Here is a 23,091-nt window from a genome sequence, read left to right as displayed (position 1 = left end):
GGTTCTACAGATGTATAAATGTCAAGGCATGAATGCTCATACTACGTCACACACATAGCACAAAAAAAACCTTTTTCAAGAGTTGTCCCTTATGGCAGATATGAGTGGGCCATAAGCAAGAGAAACTTTATTGCAGGACATTGTGTAATACCGCTTATGAAAGAATGAAGAGAGTGAAGAGGCTTTTAACAGCAGTACCTCATGCTGCTCTAATAAGAGGAACGATGAGCAAAAACATTTCTGGTAAAGCACTTAAACAGTAACTTTCTGAAAGACAGAAAATTCCAGGTGACAGTTGGAGGTACATTAGGCCCACACACACCAACAACACGGGCATACTACAAGAAACACTACAGCCTATGGTGTATTACAGTCTATGGGAAAGCTATCTTGTACAGAAATCAAGAATGATGCAACAAGCCCTCGACAACACGGCAGTCTTTCTTGGCCAGTCTGGCCTCTCGCTTTCTGATAAGTCAGCTCATATCGACGTCGGGAAAAAAAAGAAAGACTAGAATCAAGAACTACCCCAGATTGCGCATTGTGATCCACATAGCTGGACAAATATGCCCGCAAGTCAACATCCACAAATCCGCAGCTAGTGTAAGCCCATGACGGCAAAGCCAGCACGTGGATGAAACAATTATGCAATGCCTGGACGCAACTTCCACACCTGGTGAAAAGAATAATCTCGAAATAATGGGAGTGGACGAGTGGATACTATAGAAAATCGCATATGCTGTGCTTGTGTCCAAGGTATGGTACGGTATGAATTACCAGCAGCACACAAAAAAGACAACTCATCGAATGCAGGCATCAGGTAGTAATAACAGGTCTTTCCAACTGTACCATGCTTGAAGACCTCTATGAGAAAGAGCTAACGAACAAGCACCTAGACAGAGTAGAGTTGCAGCCTGCAGCACAAATTCTTTGTCTCAAGAGCTCAGAACCTCGTCCCAAGATTCTATGCCAGCTAGCATATGAGATGCAAAGACGACTACCCCTCCCTTCAGAAACACAACCTCGGGAGTACCTGAACTTGAAACACAACAGGCCCATACCGTGGAATATGGGGGCAAACAATTAGGCCAGGAGACTATATGCAACTGCCAAACACACAGAGGAGGTTGCTAATCATGAAGATGCAAGCAAACATAAGGCACATACAGTACACTGATCTGGCAATAGCAGTGTAACAGTAGTATGACACTACATAAACTTAAACCCCATATAAGTGAGTACCATTCCAGGTCATCCTACACCTACAAAAGCTGAACTGAAAGCAATCAAAGCAGCACTTGTAGTGCAGATTACACCCTGCATAACACCCTGCATGGATTCACCAGAAACTGTCTGGGCCTGCACATCACACAAGATTGTCAGGAAAAACAGGAGATTGACACGCGACTTGCAAGCACATGGCCAGAAATTAAATTACAGGATACATAGCCATGCAGATATTCCAGGACACAAGCGGGCTTATAAGCCCGACATATTAACTGAAAACTAGATGAGTTTGTGTGTATTCATTATTAACTAAAGTGCAACAGATAGACAACAGACAAGAACGAAGCGTTCTGTGTGTTCACTTCGTTCCTGTCAATCGCATTTCTGTTGCACTATAGTTAATGAATTCATAAGGCTGCACAGAAGAAGAATGATACCTCTGCCCAAGGGCCCGATCTCACATCCAAATCCATGCGTGTGCACACACACACACGCACACAAATGTTGCAAGAGTGCATAGCATGAAGCAGTATCAACAGGATGACACTAGATATGGATGAGGACTAACTTTCAACTGAGGTTCATTTGTAAAAATGTGGCGAGTTATATAAATTACCAGAGAAAAAAAGGACGATGAGCAAAACGAGAACAAGGTGAAAGCAGGAGCCAACGTTTCGACAAGTGGACTTGTCTTCTTCAAGGTCCACGTGTGGAAACGTTGGCTCCTACTTTCACCTTGTTCTCATGTTGCTCATCGTCTTGAATTTCCATCTCCTGCCTTCCCCGAGTTTTCCCCAGAAGAAGAAAGACATCTTTGAAGGATATATAAAAATTGGTGCTTGATGCAGCCAAACATAAATAAAAATGCTACAGAAAGAAAATAGAGAAAAATTCCAAGTGCAGGAAAAAATAATTACAATTGCCAATCCTGCATGCCGACACCCTTCAAGAAACACTGTTGTTATTCCAATAGACAGACTGACAGCTTGCTTATGCAAGCACATTCTTCCAGTTCCATGCCATTGGGAAAAAAATGAGTTTCCTGAAAGTAGCCACATGCAAACTTGGTGAACACAATGTTTTTTTCCCCTGGACTTGTATATGTATATGTATTTTCTCCCTTTCCTGCTTTTATGTTTGGTTTCATCAAGCACTAGTCTTTATCAGGTTTTATTGCTGTACTAATTTGCGGTAACCTTTATAGATCACTGCACTTTCACAATAAACCTATTAGTTAGAAGTTAGCATACCCTGTTCTTACTGCTTCACACTGTACATTCTTGCTACATTGGCCAAATAAAAGATTTTATAAGGTATCATGAGGGCCATTAAAGGGACTTGTTGCAGTCTAAAAAAAATGAATAGCCTGGCTTCAAGTGGCACCAGAGAACACATAGGACAAACAAGAAAACCGAGATGATCTAACAACCAAAAGTTTAATGTACGCACTGAGTAAATGCTCGCTGACAAGCAATAGACTGAACATACACAAAAAGGAGAAGCAAAAATTCATGTGCGTTTCCTGACAGGAAATGCATCCATTTCTAATGGAGGCCGTGCTGACAAGATTAACCCAGCATTTTTAGATTTACAGCTTCCGTAATTTCTCTAGGCAGCTGATCTGCACAGAATGCTAGCTTCTTCCTCTACAATGCACGCTCAGATGTGGAGAGTGCATTGTAGAGGAAGAAGCTAGCATTCTGTGGAGATCGGCTGCCTAGAGAAATTATGGATGCTGTAGATGCAAATACACTGGGAGAATCTTGTGTCAGCATGGCCGCTGTTACACTTTCAGAGATGGATGCGTTTCCTGTTGGGATCTGTATGGACACACATCAGATCTCGCTTCTGCTTTTTGTGTAAATTCGATTTATTGCTTGTCGAACAGCATTTACTCGGCATGTTCAATAAACTTTCATTTGGTAATACACCTCATGATTGTCTTCGTCTCTAGCAGAAAGGCGTTCATTCTTTTTACAGTGAAGCTGTATATGCCTAGGTGAAACACTCATGGTCCGATCCCAAAAACCCTAGTGTAGGGGTATGAGCTATTGTTTAAGGGGGTGTGAGCCATTGCATTCGTCTTGCATGATGGACGGAGACATTTCTTGTTGGGTAGACATAGAAATACTTATGCATTTCAAACATACATTTATCTGCGTAATATTGCAGGGAAGGGACACAGAGGGGGATGGGGTTAAGACAAGATCATGATGTCATTATTATCTCACAGCAAAGGTGTGGTGGGCCATTGGCTAGACCGATAGTGACGTCGTTTCTCTCTAGCAGCAGAGCGCGCGTGCAGCAGTCTCTCCGACTTCCCAATAGGTTCGAAAATGTGTCCCTGTATTTAATTAAATGAAATGTGCAGCCCCGGTGTGTCACTCCTTAACTACAGTGCATAACTGAGTCATAAACATTATGATTAACGCATTACAAAACACAAGTGCGCAACATAATTCAGAAAGACTTTGATGGACCCGCTGGATTACCACAATGAACCACTCATTGCACTTTCCATGATGGCGATCTTGCAAAGTGCAATGTGTGGAATTCCAAATAAACAATGTGATAAACCCAAGCCAAACATGTGCATAACCTCATTAAGAAACACAGACATAACCAATAATATAGAGAGACTTGAATAAACCATTGGAAGTAACCCAGTGATAAACACCGGGGCAGCACATTTCAGCTTCGCTGGTTTACCATCTCTACAGGGTGCATGGGCAGTAACTTATTCTGTTATTGTTTGTTAAGTATTGTATAATGTTGTGCCAGTAAAACATGTTGGGCTAGTTGGTGCAATGTATTGGTGCTGCTTTTTTTGCTGGTTTTTTTCTTAATGTTGTGCCTTTCTTCCTTTTGTAACAACTTTTTTATTCCCCCTTGCACAATACTCCAACCTTGCAGCCTGCGAAGTATATAAATAAATAAGCACGTAAGCACGTCATTCATTCATTTTGTTCGTGGAACAACAACGCATTGATAAGCTTAGACATATAGTCATTGCTTCACACTTTCGAAATGAATAATTATAGCTTGCTATCGACACTGAAGCAGCCTTTCGACAGCAAGAACAGGAATCAGTTTTTCCAGCTCTGAACATTGAATTGCAGGAAATGCAAGCAGGCATAAAATTCTGCCAATATAATCTATTTAGGAATAGCAAATTGGAATAAACATTGAGGCTTGCATTTGTACTTTATCTGGCTGAGCAATCTAGTTTGGAATGACTCCCATAAGCATGTCGTAACAATGTTAATCTAATACAGGTTAAATGCATGAATAGCTTAAGAAATCTGGATGATTGCTATAAATTACAGTGAAGAAACTATAATATCTAATAACATTAATAATATAATAATAATATTTATTTTCACAAAACAGGCTAACCGTGAGCGGCGTGCGAGGCTGAGCAGCAAGCTGAAAAATTCTACAGCAAGTGCGCCTGCCGTGGGCCTACGATCCTGCATTATGGATAGCGCGTATTGATATGGTCTTCTTGTTAGAAGTTCCGAGTATACTACCAGTGCGAGAGACGGGACAACAAAGTGGACGAGAAGCGTGTCCTTTAGAATGCTATGTTACAACGTACAGGTTTCTACAAAAGTGACAGTAACTGCTCGAAACACTTGATACGTGGGCTTTTGCGCCTTCAGAAATATTTAGAGAGGGCTCCCTTATATATATTCGCAACACAAGCACGGCGATGGACGAACCAGGCTAGCGCTAAGGTTGAATTTCACAACACAATTTTCATTCCACGTCGTAATCACACAGATCGTTTGAGGCTTCGTTCAGGGGCACACGCGGGCGTTCGGGTTGGTGCTTCTTGTTGCGTTTGGCGTAAGAATATGGCTAGGAGCAGGCACCACGTATGCGCAATGACGGGCAATATACACGCATCATTTCTCCACAAGCTGACGCCGAGCACGGGTAGCGCGAGGATCTTGTTGGGCTGACACGACAACTTCGTGGCAGTCGAATTCCGAATACTGCATATGCGGTGAGGGTAACTGTATGAACTTGTCGATAGGTCATCTTGTAGATTGTTGTAGCGCACGCAGAACGAAACGGTCATAGAAGGTAGATAAGACAACACACAGCGCTGAACCATAGAATAAAGAACCGCTGAACCACCTGCGAACAGCTGTTAACGTGCGCGATGTCGCACTGAACTTGCTGAACTACAGAAACCGCCTTCGCGCACCCCAACACAAATCTTAACTAACGTTTTTAAATTAGTAAACGCATATATTATTTGCTTCTAATCAAGATAAGTCAATAATATTATAGTGTAAACGTTTTATTCACTACAATAAAAGAATTATGCAGCGTGTGCCACGAAACCTGGCAGTAAGCAACCCTGGGTGTCGCACCAGTCGCATCGTTGAAATCGCAATCATGCGAAATGAGCCCTCTAAAAATCGCAGTGCGACGCGTGCGACAGCACCGATTTTCGTCGTTGCAGTCGCAGCATGTGAAACAGCCTTTACTTGTGCTCTTTGTGCTCTATGTTTCATTGGCGAAAATGGCAGGAATCGACAGCCACTCTCCGCGCCAAATGTCAAAACTTTTGCCCCAGTTCACGATGCTACCCGTGACATTCCAATATTATTTAACCACATGGACAGATACCAAACTGCTTTCTTGGCCTATGCAACAAAGAGTGACATCATCTGTGTAAACTAGAAGTTTCATCTACGACGATTGCTATGAAAACCCGCGAGTGTACTCGTTTTGAATTATCGACCGACACGGCGTTTCTACATAAGTACCAAACAGAAGCGGGCTGACACGCATATGTTTCATAGCCAACCAGCTCTTTGAAACGCTCAGAGCGTATAGGCCCCGTGCCCCTTCCTCGTCTCCTTTTTTTGTAACAGTCGCGCGCTCACAGGCCGTGTTAGACTGCTCATCTCCGAGACTGGCACACTTCCTTCTGTATTTCCCTCGTAGCACGCTATGCCGAAATAGTGCGACGTTGCTTCGACTTGATGATCGGTCAGGTTATTCACGCTTTCACGTTTCTTCGCCGCAGTACAACTGCCGTCGTCGTTTTAGCATATGCATCACTTGGCATATGTACAATTGCATAAGGCGTAGTCACTGGTGACGACACAACCCGCGCTTTCTCTCGCTTGCGCTCGTCCACATACCTATATGTTGTAACCAACAAGTTCCATGTCGTAAGCTCGCGTGAAACGGCGGAAGTACGGAAATCGTGCCATTGCCGCGATATGATCGTCTCCAACGTGGTCGCCGTCCTGCTGCTGTCGTTACTGGCACGTACGCTCGCGACCCACACACATGCTCAATTCGCACAAACACGTTGGTCCACCTGGTATCGCTTTGCGAAACCCCAAACACTACTAGGTATGCTGGTACATGCAAAATTCTTTTTTTTAACCCTTTATAGGGCAATGGGACATATACATCCCACTTTTTACGCCGCCGAAAAGGGCTCTTCAAAGGCATTGGGAAGCATGCATCCCATTTTTTACTGTGCTGCCATCTATCTGCGAATACTGTAATTACTTTTGAAAGTAGTTTTTCTGCTTTCCGACAGGTGGTACTAGGCGTCCGTTGTTTGGAAAATTGTGTCTCCGTTCGGGAAGGCGAAGGAATTTTTTTCTTGTTGTGTCTCCAAACAAGAATAATTCGAGATGTCAGGTGAGCATTTTCGTTTCTCTGCTTCAAAACAAAGCCCACTAGCTTGTATGAATCGCGTTTTTTGAGGAATACAAGCAATATTTAGCCTGAAAATCTTGTATAAATAGGACCACCCTTAGAAAACAGCATGAGTTATGCTAGGACTAACTTCCCGATTTTCGGGGACGATGTGTTGAGGAATACGTTACTCACACTTTTATATTTTGTTTGTTCTTGAAATGCAGATAATCGATTTCTGACGGCAGCAGAAGCGCTTGAGCTATATTTTAGCCTTCCGGACGACCCCACGTCGAGTGACTCGGATGGGGATACAGACGTCGACTTCGTACCAGAGCTCGCTCCGCCAGACTCTGATGACGAAAGCGGCGACGATGGAGCAGCAGCTTCAACAAGCAGACCTAAAAAGCGCAAGGCTACTTACACGAGAAAGACAAGGAAACGACCGAAAGCGCCTGCAGTTTCTGCTGAAGAAGAAGTCGAAGAGGAGCCTGGAGTCTGGGGTAGCAGCGAACCGGAGCACGCCGTCCGCGACCCGAAAATTTGGGACCCACAGTTCTCATCAAAATCACCGACGAGGCCGTGTGAAGCTTTTGCTCTATATTTTGACGACAGTGTCATGCATACACTAGTAACAGAGACAAACCGGTTTGCAAAGCAGAAAAACCGCAAGCACTGGAAAGAGCTGACAATTGATGAACTTCGCGCATATTTCGGCATACTGCTGCTGATGAGCACGAATCCAAGGCATCAAATGTATCTGTACTGGAGCAGCGACAGTTTCTTCAATTGTCCCGAAATAGCAAGGGTCATGTCTTTCCGCCGTTTCCAAAACATTATGAACTGTTTACATATCAACGACCTAAGCAAAGAAAAAAAGAAAGGGGAAGACGGGTACGACAGACTGTCGAGAGTACGCCCTCTCATACAAGCGCTGAATGCCAGCTTCAAAAGGCAATACACTCCGTCAAGCCATCAATCCATTGATGAGAGCATGGTGCGCTTCAAAGGACGGTCTTCGTTGAAGCAATACCTCCCTATGAAGCCAATAAAACGCGGATATAAGGTTTGGTGCCGCGCTGACTCCCAGACAGGATACCTTATTGATTTTCAGGTTTATGAAGGGAAAGCTGCTGACCGCCCAGCCAGCATGGGTCTCGGAGAACATGTGCTCTCCCTGCTTGATGGTGTGGCGCCTGGTACACAACTATATTTTGATAACTTTTTTACATCCACACGGCTAATGGAGGCCTTGAAAGAAAAGGAAATTCTGGCAGTGGGGACCGTTCGAACAAATCGCAAGAATCTCCCTGAAGAAATCAGACATGATAACAAGCTGCAGAAGGGTGACTATATATGGCGGACAAAAGGAAGCATCACGGCTTACCAGTGGAAAGATACGAAAAACGTCCACGCACTTTCCAACTTTCATCACCCGAACGACACTGCGGACGTTGTTCGAAAGCTTGCCAATGGCTCGTCCGTGTCTGTCCAATGCCCAAAGGCCATCTCAGACTACAACACCTGGATGGGTGGAGTCGACAGGTTTGACCAGAGGAGAAATGCGTATCCGGCAGACAGAAGATCTAAAAAGTCCTGGTACCGAATTTTCTACTTTCTGCTGGATGCAGCAGTAGTGAATGCTTTCCTCCAAATGAAAGAAGACAATCAAATGAGCTACCTGTGGTTCCGGCTTGTCCTCGGTCGCCAGCTGATAAACGGCCAAACCTTCAAAGGCTCTAACAATCGGCCTTATCAAGCCAACAAAAAAGGCACCAAAAATGGCCAAAAAATGGTAGGAGTTCAGGACGAAGTCCGATTTCTGGGAGATGGACACCACCCTCAGAAAGTCGCGAAAAGGAGGCGATGTCGCTGGTGCTCCAGTGCCAAGAAAGAAGCTCGCACCAATTTTTTGTGCTCTGCATGCAATGTGCCACTTTGCGCAACATGTTTTGGGCCTTTCATGCTGGTCGAAAGTGAACTGAAAGCCCTTGAGAGGCGATGGGACAAATACGTCCCACTTTCTGAAATTTCATTGAGTGTCAGTGGGACACATCTGTCCCACTTTTTCTGAATAAACTACTTGCTCTTATGGCTTGAAATTTCGTGCAAACTATTTCTGTTGGCTTCATTTAGTCAGATAACACAACATTTTTCTTAGTTCTTGAAAAAAATATACCTTGCCTTACAAAGGGTTAAGGAAAATGGGGGTGCTTTTAGGGCATCGAATTCTTTATTCATGCATATGAAATCCGGTGTGCATTACATTTTAGGGCAAGTTAGTATGTAGTAAAACATGCAAGCTACGTAACAGTGACAAACCAGGCGAAAAACATATGTTCACAATTTAACAGCGCGAGAAAAAGACAACTATATAGAAAAGTGCAGAACTAGCACTGTCATTTTCATTTCTTCGTTTTTTGTTATTATTTCACTTGCGCTATTAATTTCTACCGTGAGTTGCCAACGAACACAAATCCACAAATTTCTTAAAGGGTCCCAGCCCTCACCAGGCCACATAGAAAATTTTGGTTATAAGCCCTCTAAGGAGCGCTCTACCACAAGAATTTTTTCAATTTTGTTTGTTAATACCCGAGACCAAAATATTTCAGTGCCGCGAACCCACGATTTGAGGCGGCGGTGATTTGAGCCAGCACTGTCTACACTTGCACTCGCCCAGCCGGCGCAAGCGAAATTTTTTCCCTGCGTTCTCCCATAGGGCTGGAGCATCGCGCGAAGCACACGTCACGGGAGCCTTCTCTTTTTGTTTTCTTTTTTCCCCGCGCTATTTTGCTGCGCGGCACCCATCAACTGACGGTCTCGCGTGCGAGCTGTTGCGTTTGTCTCGTTTCGTGCAGCACACAATTTTTCGCGCTATGCACCAGAACACCTGACTAGCGGCATAAATCTGTGCTACGAGAACAGTGAGACAGACTCAAGGGGATTACAGTGCGTCATCGCACACTAGAACGCGTTGGAAAATCACGGTTTCGTTCTCTGCGTGCGTGACTGCACGGCATGGGAACAAGCAGATGAAAGTAAATCTACCTTGCTACTGTACCAAGTAGACCAAAGGGACGCAGACAGTTGGTTTGTAGGTATTATTATTTCTGTAAACTTTAATTCGTCTAGTGAAGCAACAGATTAAGCGAATAACTGATCTTGCCTTGAATAATTTTCCAAGTTATGTGCCACTATGAGTGACGTCATCGCACTGCCGTGTATGTAGGCACACTTGCGCGACATACGCCTCCTCTCAGGCTGGGAGCGCGGCACCCGCGAGGAGAAGGGCAGATGGCCTTTTTTGTTTGAAATTGAAGCTCTTTCCGCGGCGCAAAGCGACGTAATACTTTGCATTGTATGTAGTGCTTTTGTCAATTTGAAATGGCCACATATGGTGAGGGCCTTTAAGCAAACCGTTTGCGTAGGTAAGTGCCATGCAGGGCGAAAGAAACGTGGGTCGCACGTGTTCTCCTACCTGTGCCTTTTCATGTTTCTTTCTGGTTTTCTTGCTGTTGACTGGCTGCGCTTCCATGTCCTTACACAACATCGCCACAGATCTCGAAGGCCACGCTAGTACGCTTACAATTCCGGGCCTCTCTGCCTTGTCCCCTACCCCTAAAGAAAAATGCGCCCGTCGTTAGCTACAGATTGAGAAAACCAAGTTCAGTCGCATTAGTAGATTACCTTTCTACAATACCGAAAAAGAACAAAAATATTCAAGTAATTTTGCAAACGAAAGCAAATAGCTAGTAATTCCGTCCTGTCAAGTCAGCACAGTTTCCAGTATGGCCGCTCTTGGAAAACTCTGTTATCTGAACTAATAACAGAGATTCGTAAAGCCATTCATTTTAAAATAAAAAGGAATGCTATATTTATAGCTTTTGCAAAAGCCTGCGACGAGGTACCCTATAACCATTTGATTAGCCATGAAATTTGCAGTTCAAAACATTAACAGTAAGGTTTCCCATTCCATTTCTAGTCTTCTGTCAGATCCCTACCAGTATGTCTTTGCGAAGAACAATTTATGCCGAGTAATGAAGTAAAAGCAGGCGTTCCGCAAGGCACTGTGTTGGCACCAATCTAATTTCTAATTCATGTTAACGATACCAGTAACCACCTGTCATTGCAAATCAGAATATTTACGGCTCATGTGCCATCTTGATTTAAAATATTCATTCACTCATCGGAAATGATGGAGGGCCGTTTATTGCGGAGAATCGAAAGGCTGAACTTCGAAATTTTCAAGGATCTTTACTGCGCTAGAACGGCAGACACACAGAAACAACAGTTTGAAATCCTGGGGCACTATAACGTAAAACGATTCCATTATGTTTTATTTCAATCTCCTGACGTCAAATTTGCGTAACCGCCGACGCAAGCATCGGGCGGTGGCCCGCAAGGTTGTCTGAACAGATTAATCAAACGCTCTCCTCGTCTATAGGAGGTCACCCCTGTTTGCTTTAAAAACAATTAACATTGCCTGCAGAGAGCGGCTTGTCCTAAGTTATTGGCTGACAAGAAGCGAGGAGCACACCACGTGGAGAGGGATTCGATCGGGCCGAGCCACCGCACTGAAACTTGATAACTGGATGAAGAGGGTGGTGCCGGCGTCTGTGATTGGTCCACTTTCCTTGACTTGGCTTGAGGTGCGCTGGTCGAAAATCGCGGCGGCATGCAACGGAAGGTTAAGAATGCCCCTAAAACTGTTCCCTCAGCAAAGAAGCGTTGGCCGAGCGAGGTCGTAAACGTGCCGAAAGTGCCTGAAAACGTTACATCGCCACGTGAAAAGCTTTATTGCACGCAAATAAACTCATGCTATCCGGCAGGTGCGAATAGCCGTTACCTGAGCGACCGGCGGCAGCCATCTTTTATTCTGTTCGGAACGGGGCATTCTGCCGCTATTCAGAAGGAAATTCAGTTTTGTTCGGCATATTGACACGTGGTGGCGACGTTGAAGAACACAGTAGCAATACTGTGAAGGACAAAACTAACTTTTATTGGGCGAACCTGTGCCCACAAAAACAGGCTACACTTATAGCACAACGATAGCGGCGAACACGGTCGGCGATCGTCGAAAATCTGATCAGCGGGTCAAGCGCGTCCGCTTTTATACATCAGTCGACGAATGTTCCAGAGTAATCGCTGAGACCAACGTGCCTTCTACAAAGTTCTACATTATTCGCGTCGCGCACACATGCGATCAGATTACACAAGGTTCGGTCACAGACAGCGGATGGAAACATCGATAACATTCCAGAAGCTTTCGATGCATGCAAGCGCGTCCTGCGCTGTACGATAACATTTGTTAGGCGGTGAAACATGTCACCCGATAAAGACAAATAAGTACACGTGTCAATATTAATGCATTTTTAACGCGTGCACGTCACATTGACGCTGTAAGTTTTCACGGTTTTGTGACGTCGCGCGACAGGTGGGTGAAGTGGATGCAGCCCGAAAATTTTTGGCCAGTAGCCGAGGATTAATGGCTAAAAGGCATCGAGACAGAAATAACTATCTTTTTTTGCTCGGTCCAATGATGCATAAGCAGTGTGCACGCGTCATAGCAGATGGGGAGCTATCGCGGTTTTCGTGACGTCGCGTGACAGACAGGTTAAGTGGGGGTCGTCCAAAAACTTTTGACCAATCTTGGAGGGCTGACTGCAGAATTGGAATAGAAAAGTTTGGAATAGTTTTACGTTATAGCACCCCTGGACTCCGAAAATAGTTCCTTTGCGATCGGGTTTGTGGGACCAGAGGTCGTAAAAGCAATATATCTAATAATTAGTACTCTAAATGTAAAAAAAATGTCCGTATCATGTGCATTGAGGGCATGTTAAATATTGCGTGGTGGTTAAAATATATCCGGAGACCCTCACTATGCCGCGACTAATAATAAAATCGCCGTTTTGGCGATCAGTATCCCAGAATTCAATTTTAATTCAATTACCATGAGGATTGTGCAGGTTACTTGGGTGCCAAAAAAACTGCTATTTAGTTATATTATTTTTCGTAAGGCTGAGGCAAACGCAATAAGTCACATGAGTAGGCTCCTAGCACCATATGACAGGAGCAGCACAGAAACCACTGAAGTTACACAAAATATTTGCCTATAACAAAATACACAGATTTCATACATTTTATAGAGAAATCTGCGTTGTCGTTATACGGAATAATGAACAATGAGGACAAATTTCATGCACAATTTCTGAATATTATAAGGGCCGCTCCATATTCCAGGTGAGCTCGTGCTGCCACCACAAAGATCAAGCTCTTTAGCTGATGACAATGTATAGAGACAAAGAAGATGTGCAATGGATGTTGATATGTAGAGAGAGTGAAGATGAAGGTATGCATGTGTTGCGCTCATACTAATTCCCACGTTTACGTTTTTTCTCTCTACCCTTCTCTTTACCTTTTAACCTTTAACTGCCGGCTTCTTGGCCAATTCCCCGCAGTGGGTAAGCGCCACAAGGGAGGAACAAGCAAGCAAGCAAACCCTCTCGCTGTGGAAGCGGCCCTCCTGGCCGAGCTGGAGTATCATGAAATGTGTCGAGTATATGGCTCTAAACGAGAGACATGTACTATCTCTGTCCCACGGCAACAGCGAACGGATAACGTTCTAAGGGGTGAGACGCGGTATTTAACAGGGGACGTCTGCTCAATAACCGTGAAGGGTCCAATAAATCTACTGAGGAATTTTTCGCATAAACCGGGAATGCGCACAAGAGTTCAATGTAGAACGCCGTCGACAGGTGAAAAAGTCACGGCATGGTGAGTAGAGTCGTAGCGAGGCTTCGAAGCGTCCTGGGAGATGCCGACGTTAATGCGCGAGAGGTGACGGCAGTGCGCGAGGCCATACAAACATTGTAATGAGAAAGGAGCTGTTGGGCACACAGGAGTCAAAAGGAACGATAAATTAGGAAATAAATTTGTGGAGCAGCCTTAGATGAGGACTAAATGTACAAAATCATTGGTACATTGGTAGCCATATCATAAGCGAATGTCACGAACGGCAGGATTGCATCCCAGTGCGTATGATCGGAAGAGGGATGGGCGGATCTACATTGCAATCATGACTGAGAGGGTACGAAAACGCTCCGTCAAGCCACAAGTCGTCTTGTGAATGGTGAAGAAGAAGCTTCGATGCGTTCGAAAATAGGCTGGCACTATTGGTCGACATGTTCGTGGGAAACAAGGACGGATAGGGTTGTCGGGTCTAAGTCAACCGAGCGTTGCGATGCGTAAAGCCGACGAGGTGGACTCCAGGTGTACGCTAGTACGAAGAGGCGACCGTTATTCGTCATACTTTAGCCGAGGGTAGTGAGATAAAGCATCGGCGTCTGGATGCTTCTTTCCAGCCCTGTAGATGACATCGTAATCATACTCCTGTAAGCGAAGCAGCCAGTGACCAAGGCGATCCAACAATTTCTTTAGCGATGAAATCTAGCAAAGTGCGTTATGGTCGGTAAAGATTGTAAAATGGCGGCCATGGAGATATCTGCTAAATATTCCAACTGCCTACACAAGAGCAAGGCACTCCTACTCGGTGAGGGTGTAATTTCTCTCTGCACCGGTTAGACTACGACTAGCGTACGCAATTACTCGTTCGCGGAAGGTGTAATCATGTTAGAGGTGAACGGCACCGAGACCATGACTGCTAGCGTTAGTGGGAAGGCTGGTGTGCGCGCTTGGATCGAAGTGGAACAGCGCCGCGTCCGACGTCAGGACATGTTTCAAAGCCAGGAAAGCACGTTCACATTCGTCGGACTAAGCGAAAGGCATGTTAATGGCGAGGAGTTGATGGAGCGGGCGCAGGGAAGTTGCGTACGAGGCGCCAGAAGTAAGAAGCCAGTCCGCAAGAACTGCGGAGGTCTTTTTGAAACAGCGGACGGCGAAATTGGAGGACGGCGGTCTGGAATTCCACAAGGAAGTGGACGCGCTCACCGAGCTTCTTCGTGACCTCAGCGTGAACAGCGGGAGCACTGAAATTCTGCCGAAGCTGTTGCGTGAACGTCACCCGGTCAGAAAGATCTGGCTCATGGTTCCAGCGCGAGGCTTTCGCGACGTCAAATCGGACGTTCCGAAACTTCTGTGAATTGTTCCACTTGCTGAGGTCGCTTACGAGGTCGTAGGTTTGGAGCCAGTTCTCGACGTCATGCCCTCGTAGACCAGCGAAGATTTGTGGGTCGCGCTGATGGCAGTTGATGGTCACGATGGATGGCGAAGGCTGCAGCGGAGCGGCGGCATCGGAAGTGCCTCGATTCGCTGGAGTCCAGGGCATGGCCGGGGACCTAGATGTCGTTACTAGCCTTGAAAATGGTCACAGGCATGAATCCATATATTTGTGTTCCGCAAACAGACGCAAGCGCACACCGGTAACAGACGTTAGTTGTGCTTCAAGCGCTCTTGTTTTCAACAAGTTATTCCTGTGCAGTAAGAAACAAAGTTTAGTGCATTTTGAAATGTATTCTTAAAAAAGATGGCTGTAATCTACAACAATTTGTGAAACTCGTAACGTACAGGGATGACCGCGCTCGTCTAGAGCTTCGAGATGCGTACGGCGGAGCAAATGAACTTTCTGAAATTTAGCGTGGATGTTCGACTAGAGAGAAAGCACTTGAGCCTGAACGGGTTTCACGTTTTTCGACTTGCGGTTCGAGTTGTTTCTTCGCAACTCGGTACCTGCTTCAAAATTTGCTTTGCTTCCGCAGAGCTCGGCCTGATCGCTGAAGTGGGATCATCTCTTTATGCGATTCAGTGTCATTCAGTACCACCTTCATAACTGGTCCCAATGCCTCAGGTCTTTACGCCTGTCTCGAAGTACACTTGAAAGATACCTTAGCAGTGAGCACTGACTAGTGAATTTACCCCGCGACCTCGTTGATGCATCCCATTTTTTAGGGAACATGCACATACAAGGTAAGCCTTTCTTCACAATGCAAGCATTTACTTGAACCATGATTTACTTGAACCAGTCAGTACTTTTTTTCTCTACATTGTCAAAATCATGTCCCGGGCAAGTAAGAGTACAAAAGAGCAAAAGAAACAATGCCTACTTTATCAATAACAGGTGTTCCCTTAAATAATAAAAAACTGCAATGAGCCTCGGAGTTCAATTGTGGATTTCTGAAAGTTCCATTCACTAATGGGTGATTATTGCAGTGTTATCCTCTAGTTCCAAGCTGCGGTTTAGGAGCAGTCAAACATACGCGACGATCGTAACATCGTGGGTACCGTTCTGCTATGTGATAGGAGGTGTGTTGTTATACTTGGAAAAGCGTTCAAACTGTTAGCTGCAGATTACGTTGCGTTACTGCTTGGTTCGCTGGATGAGGTTTCCACTCATGAATAAAATAGTTTTGGTTAGTAATAACCGCATGCCTTACAGGGCGAACTATACTTGACCAGCAAAGCGACCGCTTACGAACTGCGCGAGCATCCTAAGCAGTGGTAGGTGCTGGATTACAGACATCTTTGTTCTATATAGCGCATGATCCAAGCATGCAGCATGACTTGTGCGGCGTGGGTATGCGAGGTCGTACTGCGGCATTAGCCCGTTTTCTCTTTCCGTTTCGAGAAAGAGGGTGATATCCGATTTCTTTTTCGTTTATGTTCTTTACGTTCTCTACAACTCACTCACACGTATTACGGAAATTTTGTCCTCGCAGGTAGGCATCGCATCCTTTTGAGGCGATCCCTCTCGAATATTATGTCTTTACAGGGCAAAAAGGCAATGCCGAAGCACATAGCTTATATATGTATCACACTGGTTCACGAACCGCAATGATCACTGTCTTGAGCAGCGCCATCGGCCTCATGCAGGAGGCTAGCGTAGACATATAGCGATTTCAAGCCTGCTAGAATTGTAATACGTGAGAACGATGCCGGTGTATCACAAATACTGAAGGCGACTGCCGCTTAGATGTTTCGTGGTTGCCTTAAGTTGGCCGTACATGAGCGTGCACTTTTTATGTTTCAGTCCCTACGCCAGGCGATCAGATAGTGAGCAGGTTTACCATTCCATGCTGGTAATAAAGCAACCCTGGTTATCTTCGTTGAATTAAAACCTACATACGCAATATAGTTCACCACGCATACACACACCGCGGCTGATAATGCGCGTCGCATGTTTGCTCCCCCAAGAGATATTTCCGCGTACTGTAGTTACCGATGCACCTTAAGGCATCCCTGACTACTTTATATGAGCGGACATTGCGTAAATATCACAAAGTACAATCTGAAACATCTCGAAATCGTTCCGCAGCAAGCGACAACAATACTTTCAAGCAGCGTCGCGCCTGATCGCACAAGCCAGAGAGGAGGAAAGGCTCGCCGCGCCCCCTTTCCTCCTCGCCCGATGAAAAGGTTTACGACAGCGGCTGCGGGGAAACAGGATAAGCGTAAGTTCAAGGTATCGTACAGTACGTTGCTGCTATTTCTGAAAAATAAACGTCATGCAAATATGTCAAGAGGCCAACTTACGCAGGGCGAGCAGAAGCAGAGCCACATTAATTAAAGCGCACCGCAGAGTCCAGGGTATATTGCGGAAGCGGTCGACCATCAAATCAACACTTCTGTGCCCGTCGCTTTAACTTGGCGGCTATGTCATCGCTAGAGGTCGTGGATTTGATTCCAATCGTGGCAGCAGCATTTCGACGTGGGCGAAATAGAAAACTCACGTGTTCTTAAATTTCGGGACACGTTAAAGAATGTCACGATGTCAAAATAAATCTGGAGTCCGCGACTGCGGCTTACCTCATAATCTGAGTGTGGTTCTCGTACGTACAGCCCCATAATCCCATTCAAGTTTAATACTTCCGCCACAATGCGATGTGCCATGCGAGGAAATGACAACGCTCAACCCTCACACCAGGTTATAAAATATGGCTTACAACAACGCCTCAAGCGAACACCTCTGCCTGTATGTTCTGTGTACAACGCAGACAAACAGCAGCGGTACACGCAAAGTAACGTTTAACATCAACTCACCACTCTCGTGTTAGCCTAAACGTTGAAGAAATTAAGCTTTCGCCGTCAACATCACCGCTAATTATCGCCAATCAAAGCATCCAGCACGGAAACCCCCGCTTACATCGATTCCCGAAGTGGGTGGGACCTGCATAAATTTTGGACTCATCATCTAGCCTTGCCTTTATGTGGTATTTTTGCTCCTTGCGTTACAAGTCATTATTGGTGCTTTTTGTGAACTTGAAAGATAATGTTAGTTACAATTTCTCACATCATTCAGTGTTATGGTTTGTTATCTCAGTACTTGGTACTTTTATGTATTACAAGTTCCTTCTACGTTTTTGGGTGAGCTTGCATGTTTCATTAGTCATTTTCATATTATCTATTTGATCATGTGTAGGTCTTTCCAATTAGTGAATTGTAGACTGAATATTTAACATCTACTTATTTGTCGTAAATTTTCCTTTATTAATGTTGAAAATAATGTGATATATTTGTGCAATTTGCAATCCTTGGCTTTTTTGTCTGTCTGCAATATATATGTTACTTGCTTTCGTTTGTTGTAAATCCATCCTTGTAATTAAATAGTTTATTGTTTGCAGTGTTTCTGCTATTTTGTTTGTTACAGATTGTTCTCTATATTTTTATACAGAAGCCCTTACTTATTTATTCTATATTGTTGCAAGAATAAATGTATTTTTAACCTTTTCTTTCATTGCCTTGGCTTGTAATATTATGCTCAAATACCCCTGTTCTGACATAAGTACTTCAGGGCGAAGCTTAACTGTATGGCGATGAATTTCGAAAGAGCATGGTCTCAGTGGCTGCATCAACAGCAAGAAATATAAGGTCATCCTGTAACTTTTTTTACTACAGTAAATTGACACCTCCATCTCCTTTTGGGTAGATCCCCAAGGTACAGAATTCACCTACCAGATAAAAACCATTGGCTCCACTGGTAAGCTGCATGCGCCTCTTTCTTCGCTTCGCCCTCTCGGCAAAATTGGTGCAGTAAGGCTTTGAAATCAAACTTGTTGGATCACATTTACTTGGAAACTGCGCAAGAAAAAGAAAGGGTGGGAGTGGCTAAGCAACCACTAGCACAGATTATCAACAGGCTTATAACAGGAAGACGTATTCTACATATATAGCCTGTCTTGCATCGAAAAAAAGAAACGTAACCTGGGACACGTAGCACTTGTTTGGGTGAATAAAAAACTCAGTGCCCCTCCACTCTGTGAAGAAGGATGACCAGCGAAACTGTGTATGTGGGCCTTTTAATGGCGAACTGCACCTCTGCCGCGCGTCGGCCCGGCATTGCACAATATTCAGGAACGGCCCACGTATGGGGAGTGCTTAATGCCTGCTCCACCTCGCCGCGGGACCGCCCGGCATTGCACTATCTTGGGGGTCACGTATGGGGAGTCCTTGACGCCTGCGTCACCTCCGCTGCGGGTTGGCCATGCATTGCACTATCTTCGTTGTCAGCCCACGTATAGGGAGTCCTACCGGCCTGCTCCACCTCCACCGCGGGTCGGCCCGGCATTGCACTCTCTTGGGGGTCGGCCCACGTATGAGGAGTGTTTTTTTTTTTTTTGCTTACCATGCCAACGACACAAAAATTTCCTTGAACGGTGGAGTATACCGTCCACAGCTTCAATGTAAAAATCAATCATGCGAGCGTGTGCTGCGCTTGTCAGCGTTGTAACCGTTTTCTTGTTGTTGTTTTGCTGGGCGAAGTTAAGCTTTCGCGTTCGCTCACACCCTGTGTTTGTACGTATATTCGTGTCTTTTAATTAATTACATCTTGGTAATCTTCGCTCGTGTTTGTCTAGTGCCCCGTTTTCTTGTTTGTTTTGTGCGCAGGTTGCAAAATAAATTGAGCAATCTGATGCAAATGTTTGCGAAGTGCGGTTAATCAGTTCTGAGACAGATTGGTGAGCAACTGCTTCGAACATCCGGCGGCAGCAATAAATGGCACATTCCTAAGAGGGAGAAGGAATTAAGACGTTTTACACTCGCGTTGCTGCGCACAAGACCGACATTTGTGAGCTACTAATTGATGGAGGCCATGTCTATGTGTACCTTTCTTCCTTGCAGAATCAATTTGTCTACGATTGAAGTGCAGGTTCCACTGTGATGTTTGCGCTTGAGAGCCAGCGGAACCAGTTTGTCATAAAGCTCCGAACCATTTTCACGGTATGCAGAGATAACAGTGCCATGACAATACGATCAGAGTAGTTGAAATGCTCTGCACTTTCGCACTTTCGAGCAGCGCAAACACATCGATTTGTTGAATCTGTAGGCACTGCATTGTGCTACGCAAACGCATTGCCTTTCGCGTGCACCGGCGAAACATTCACTTCATCGCAGCCTTTTGACGCCGGACAACAGTCTTTAGAACGCCAAATAAAGAATCTGATCAATGCAACAGAAATAACTCGCAAAGCGGCTTCATCTGAGCAAGCCGCAACATTGTTTTTGCCTACGACTACAATGCATGCCCGTGGACGACACAACGTTGAAACAAAGCTCTGGCATCTGTATAAACATCGTGTACATTACGTATACATTATGGGCGAGACAAAGAATTCTGATTTTCGTGCTAGTACTCGACACTGAAAAGAATTTGTCCGCCAAACTAGCCTCAAAAGCCCTCTTCTAACTGGAGGCAGACAGCCAGCCCGAAGTCACAAAACAAGCATGCGGTTACGCGCCAGAAAAGCATAAAAATCTGCTTCCGTCTGTTTCATAGCATTCCATCATCGCTCGGAGCACTGCACAGAATAATCAAGCCTTAATTACGGTAAAAATTCATGCCCAAACACCCAACAACAATTTCTAATGTTTCACCTTGTGTAACTCTATGGGCGGCTTCCGAGCGAACGACCAAACTGCGAGGGCGATCTACGAGAGAAAAAGTGAGCTGTGAGAAGGCCAGGAGAAGGAGGGCCTGGCGAGGAGGAATGTCGTTACCTTCAAGTTTATTCAGGGACCTTAGGACAATGAGGCCGTCTACGACATCTGCCAGCGTAATTTGGACATAGAATGGCCCTCGTAACCAACACCTCCACCAGATGTCACGTGGTATGGATGGTGAAGAAGGCTGCAAAAGTGTAAACGGCGAAACTAGCGTTTTATTGGGCGAACCTGTGCCCTCAAGACCAGGCTACACTCAAAGCACAGCGACAGTGGCGAATACAGTCGGCCATCGACGAAAGTCCGATCAGCGGGTCAAGCGCGTGGGCTTTTATACACGAGCCATCGAACGTTCCAGATTAATTGCTGGTGCCCGCGTGCCTTCCGGAAGGTTCTACACCATTCGTGTCGCGCATACATGCAGTCACATTACACAAAGTTGAGCGACAACAGACAGCGCATAGAGCCACAGATAACATTCCAGAAACTCCGATACATCAATAAACATACATCGATACATAACATTTGTTAGTCGATGAAACGCGGCCATTCTATAAGCAAGTGCACGTGTCAATACCCCCCCCCCCCTCCCCCACCCTCTTAGAAAGCATCGTCCCGATGCTGGAAACATAAAAGGAGAGCGAAAAACAAAAGCACAGCATGGAGAAGTAACAAAACAGGTAAGAAACAAAGTCCAAAGAAAGTCCAAAGCTAGGCTATGCAAACTACCAAGGTTCGTTAGCGCTGCTAGAATGGCTTAAGTGACACAACATGAACAATTTAAGGTCGAGAGCGGCGGCGCTGTGATAGTGAAATGCCGTGTGGTAAGACCTCATAGTCGAGTGCGCCAATGCGTCGGATAACCTTGTAAAGTCCAAAATAGTGACGTAAAAGCCTCTCGCTGAGTGCTCGTCGACTTCTCGGGGTGAGAACCCAAACACGGTTGCCGGGTTGGTATTCCACGTAGCGTCGTCGAAGATTGTAGCGCCGGCTGTCAGTTCTATGCTGGTTCTTGATGCGCAGGCGGACGAGATATCGGGCTTCTTCGGCGCGTTGGTGAAAGATGGCGACGTCAAGATACTCCTCGTCGCAGACGTGCGGCAGCATGGCGTCGAGAGTCGTCGTAGGGTTCCTACGATGCTGTAGTTTTGTGCCGTGCAAGAACAGTCTTCAGAAAAGTATAAGCTTGGGCTGGTTTGTAATTCATAGTTACACTACCGAGTCTGTCTAGTCTTTGTCGATCGTCCTTCCCACGCTTATGCTTCCAGTGTAGCAAGAACCGTTCCTTCGGTTACCACCAGCGACGAGACATGAGGGAATGCATCAGCCTCCACATTGGCCAGGTGGGCGTGCAGATCGGTAACGCCTGCTGGGAGCTCTACTGCCTCGACACAGCATCCAGCACGACGGCCGATTGCCCAGCGACATGCTGTCCGGGGGTATCGAATATTTCTTCGGCACTTTTTCCTCCGAAACCGGCGCTGGCCGTTAGGTTCCGTGCGCCGTGTTCATCGACCCTGAGCCCACCATTGTCGACGAGGTGCGCTCAGATGACTACTAATGAAACTTAAAGGTAGCGACATGCTTTTGTCTTGCCGCGGCCGCTGCTGCAAGGAGCATGCGAGGAGGCAGGAGAGAAGGTCTGCGCCTCCCAATCCTTTGAGCACCGTCAGGTGGCATTTTTCGCGCTCTTTTTCTATTTCTTTTTATTTTTCTGCGTCTCGCAGCAGCCGTCGCCATGACAGTTGGCCGTGTGGTTGCAGCGAAGCAGTATACGCAAGGGGTTTAATGTGTTTTCCGTAAATTTCCTGGCTACCCACGACATAGAAAAACTGTTATTGTTTGGATTTATGTTAGGGAGAGAGAGAGAGAAAACAAGGGTAGGAAAGGCAGGGAGGTCAACCAGAACAGCATCCGGTTTGCTATCCTACACTGGGGGTGGGGGAAAGGGGAATAGAAAGAGGAAGAAAGGGAGAGAGGAAGCACTGAGTACGTGTGGGAGCGACACCATACACAAGGACACTATAAACGGTCTGTTAAGCCCGTGCACTTCAAGTACCGCACTAGTGCACGAATCGCTTTTCGAGCCAGTGACGGGTGTGGCCACGGTCCGAGTATCTTTGACTCGGTGAAAGATCTCGAGTCCAGTCTGCGTAAAGTTGCCCGCAGAGAGAGGCGTTGGACATCGTAGCGAGGGCAGGTACACAATAGGTGCTCGATGGTCTCCTCGCACCCACAGGAGTCGCACATAGGGCTCTCGGCCATTCCCATACGGTATGAGTATGCGTTCGTGAACGCCAC

The 23,091-nt window shown here is 45.7% G+C and overlaps 1 protein-coding gene across 1 annotated transcript; it reads left to right on the top strand.

Moving 5' to 3' along the window:
• Window positions 1-6,634: 6,634 nt before the first annotated feature.
• Window positions 6,635-8,984, top strand: LOC126534860 (piggyBac transposable element-derived protein 4-like). The gene is made up of 2 exons (XM_050182083.3): window positions 6,635-6,903; window positions 7,128-8,984. Exons 1-2 carry the CDS (start codon window positions 6,897-6,899, stop codon window positions 8,972-8,974), a joined length of 1,854 nt encoding a protein of 617 aa, XP_050038040.2. The 5' UTR covers window positions 6,635-6,896; the 3' UTR covers window positions 8,975-8,984.
• Window positions 8,985-23,091: the final 14,107 nt, after the last annotated feature.

Source organism: Dermacentor andersoni, chromosome 6 (assembly GCF_023375885.2).
Source record: "Dermacentor andersoni chromosome 6, qqDerAnde1_hic_scaffold, whole genome shotgun sequence".
Taxonomy (NCBI): Eukaryota; Metazoa; Arthropoda; class Arachnida; order Ixodida; family Ixodidae; genus Dermacentor; species Dermacentor andersoni.
This window is presented reverse-complemented; position numbering and strand designations above follow the sequence as displayed.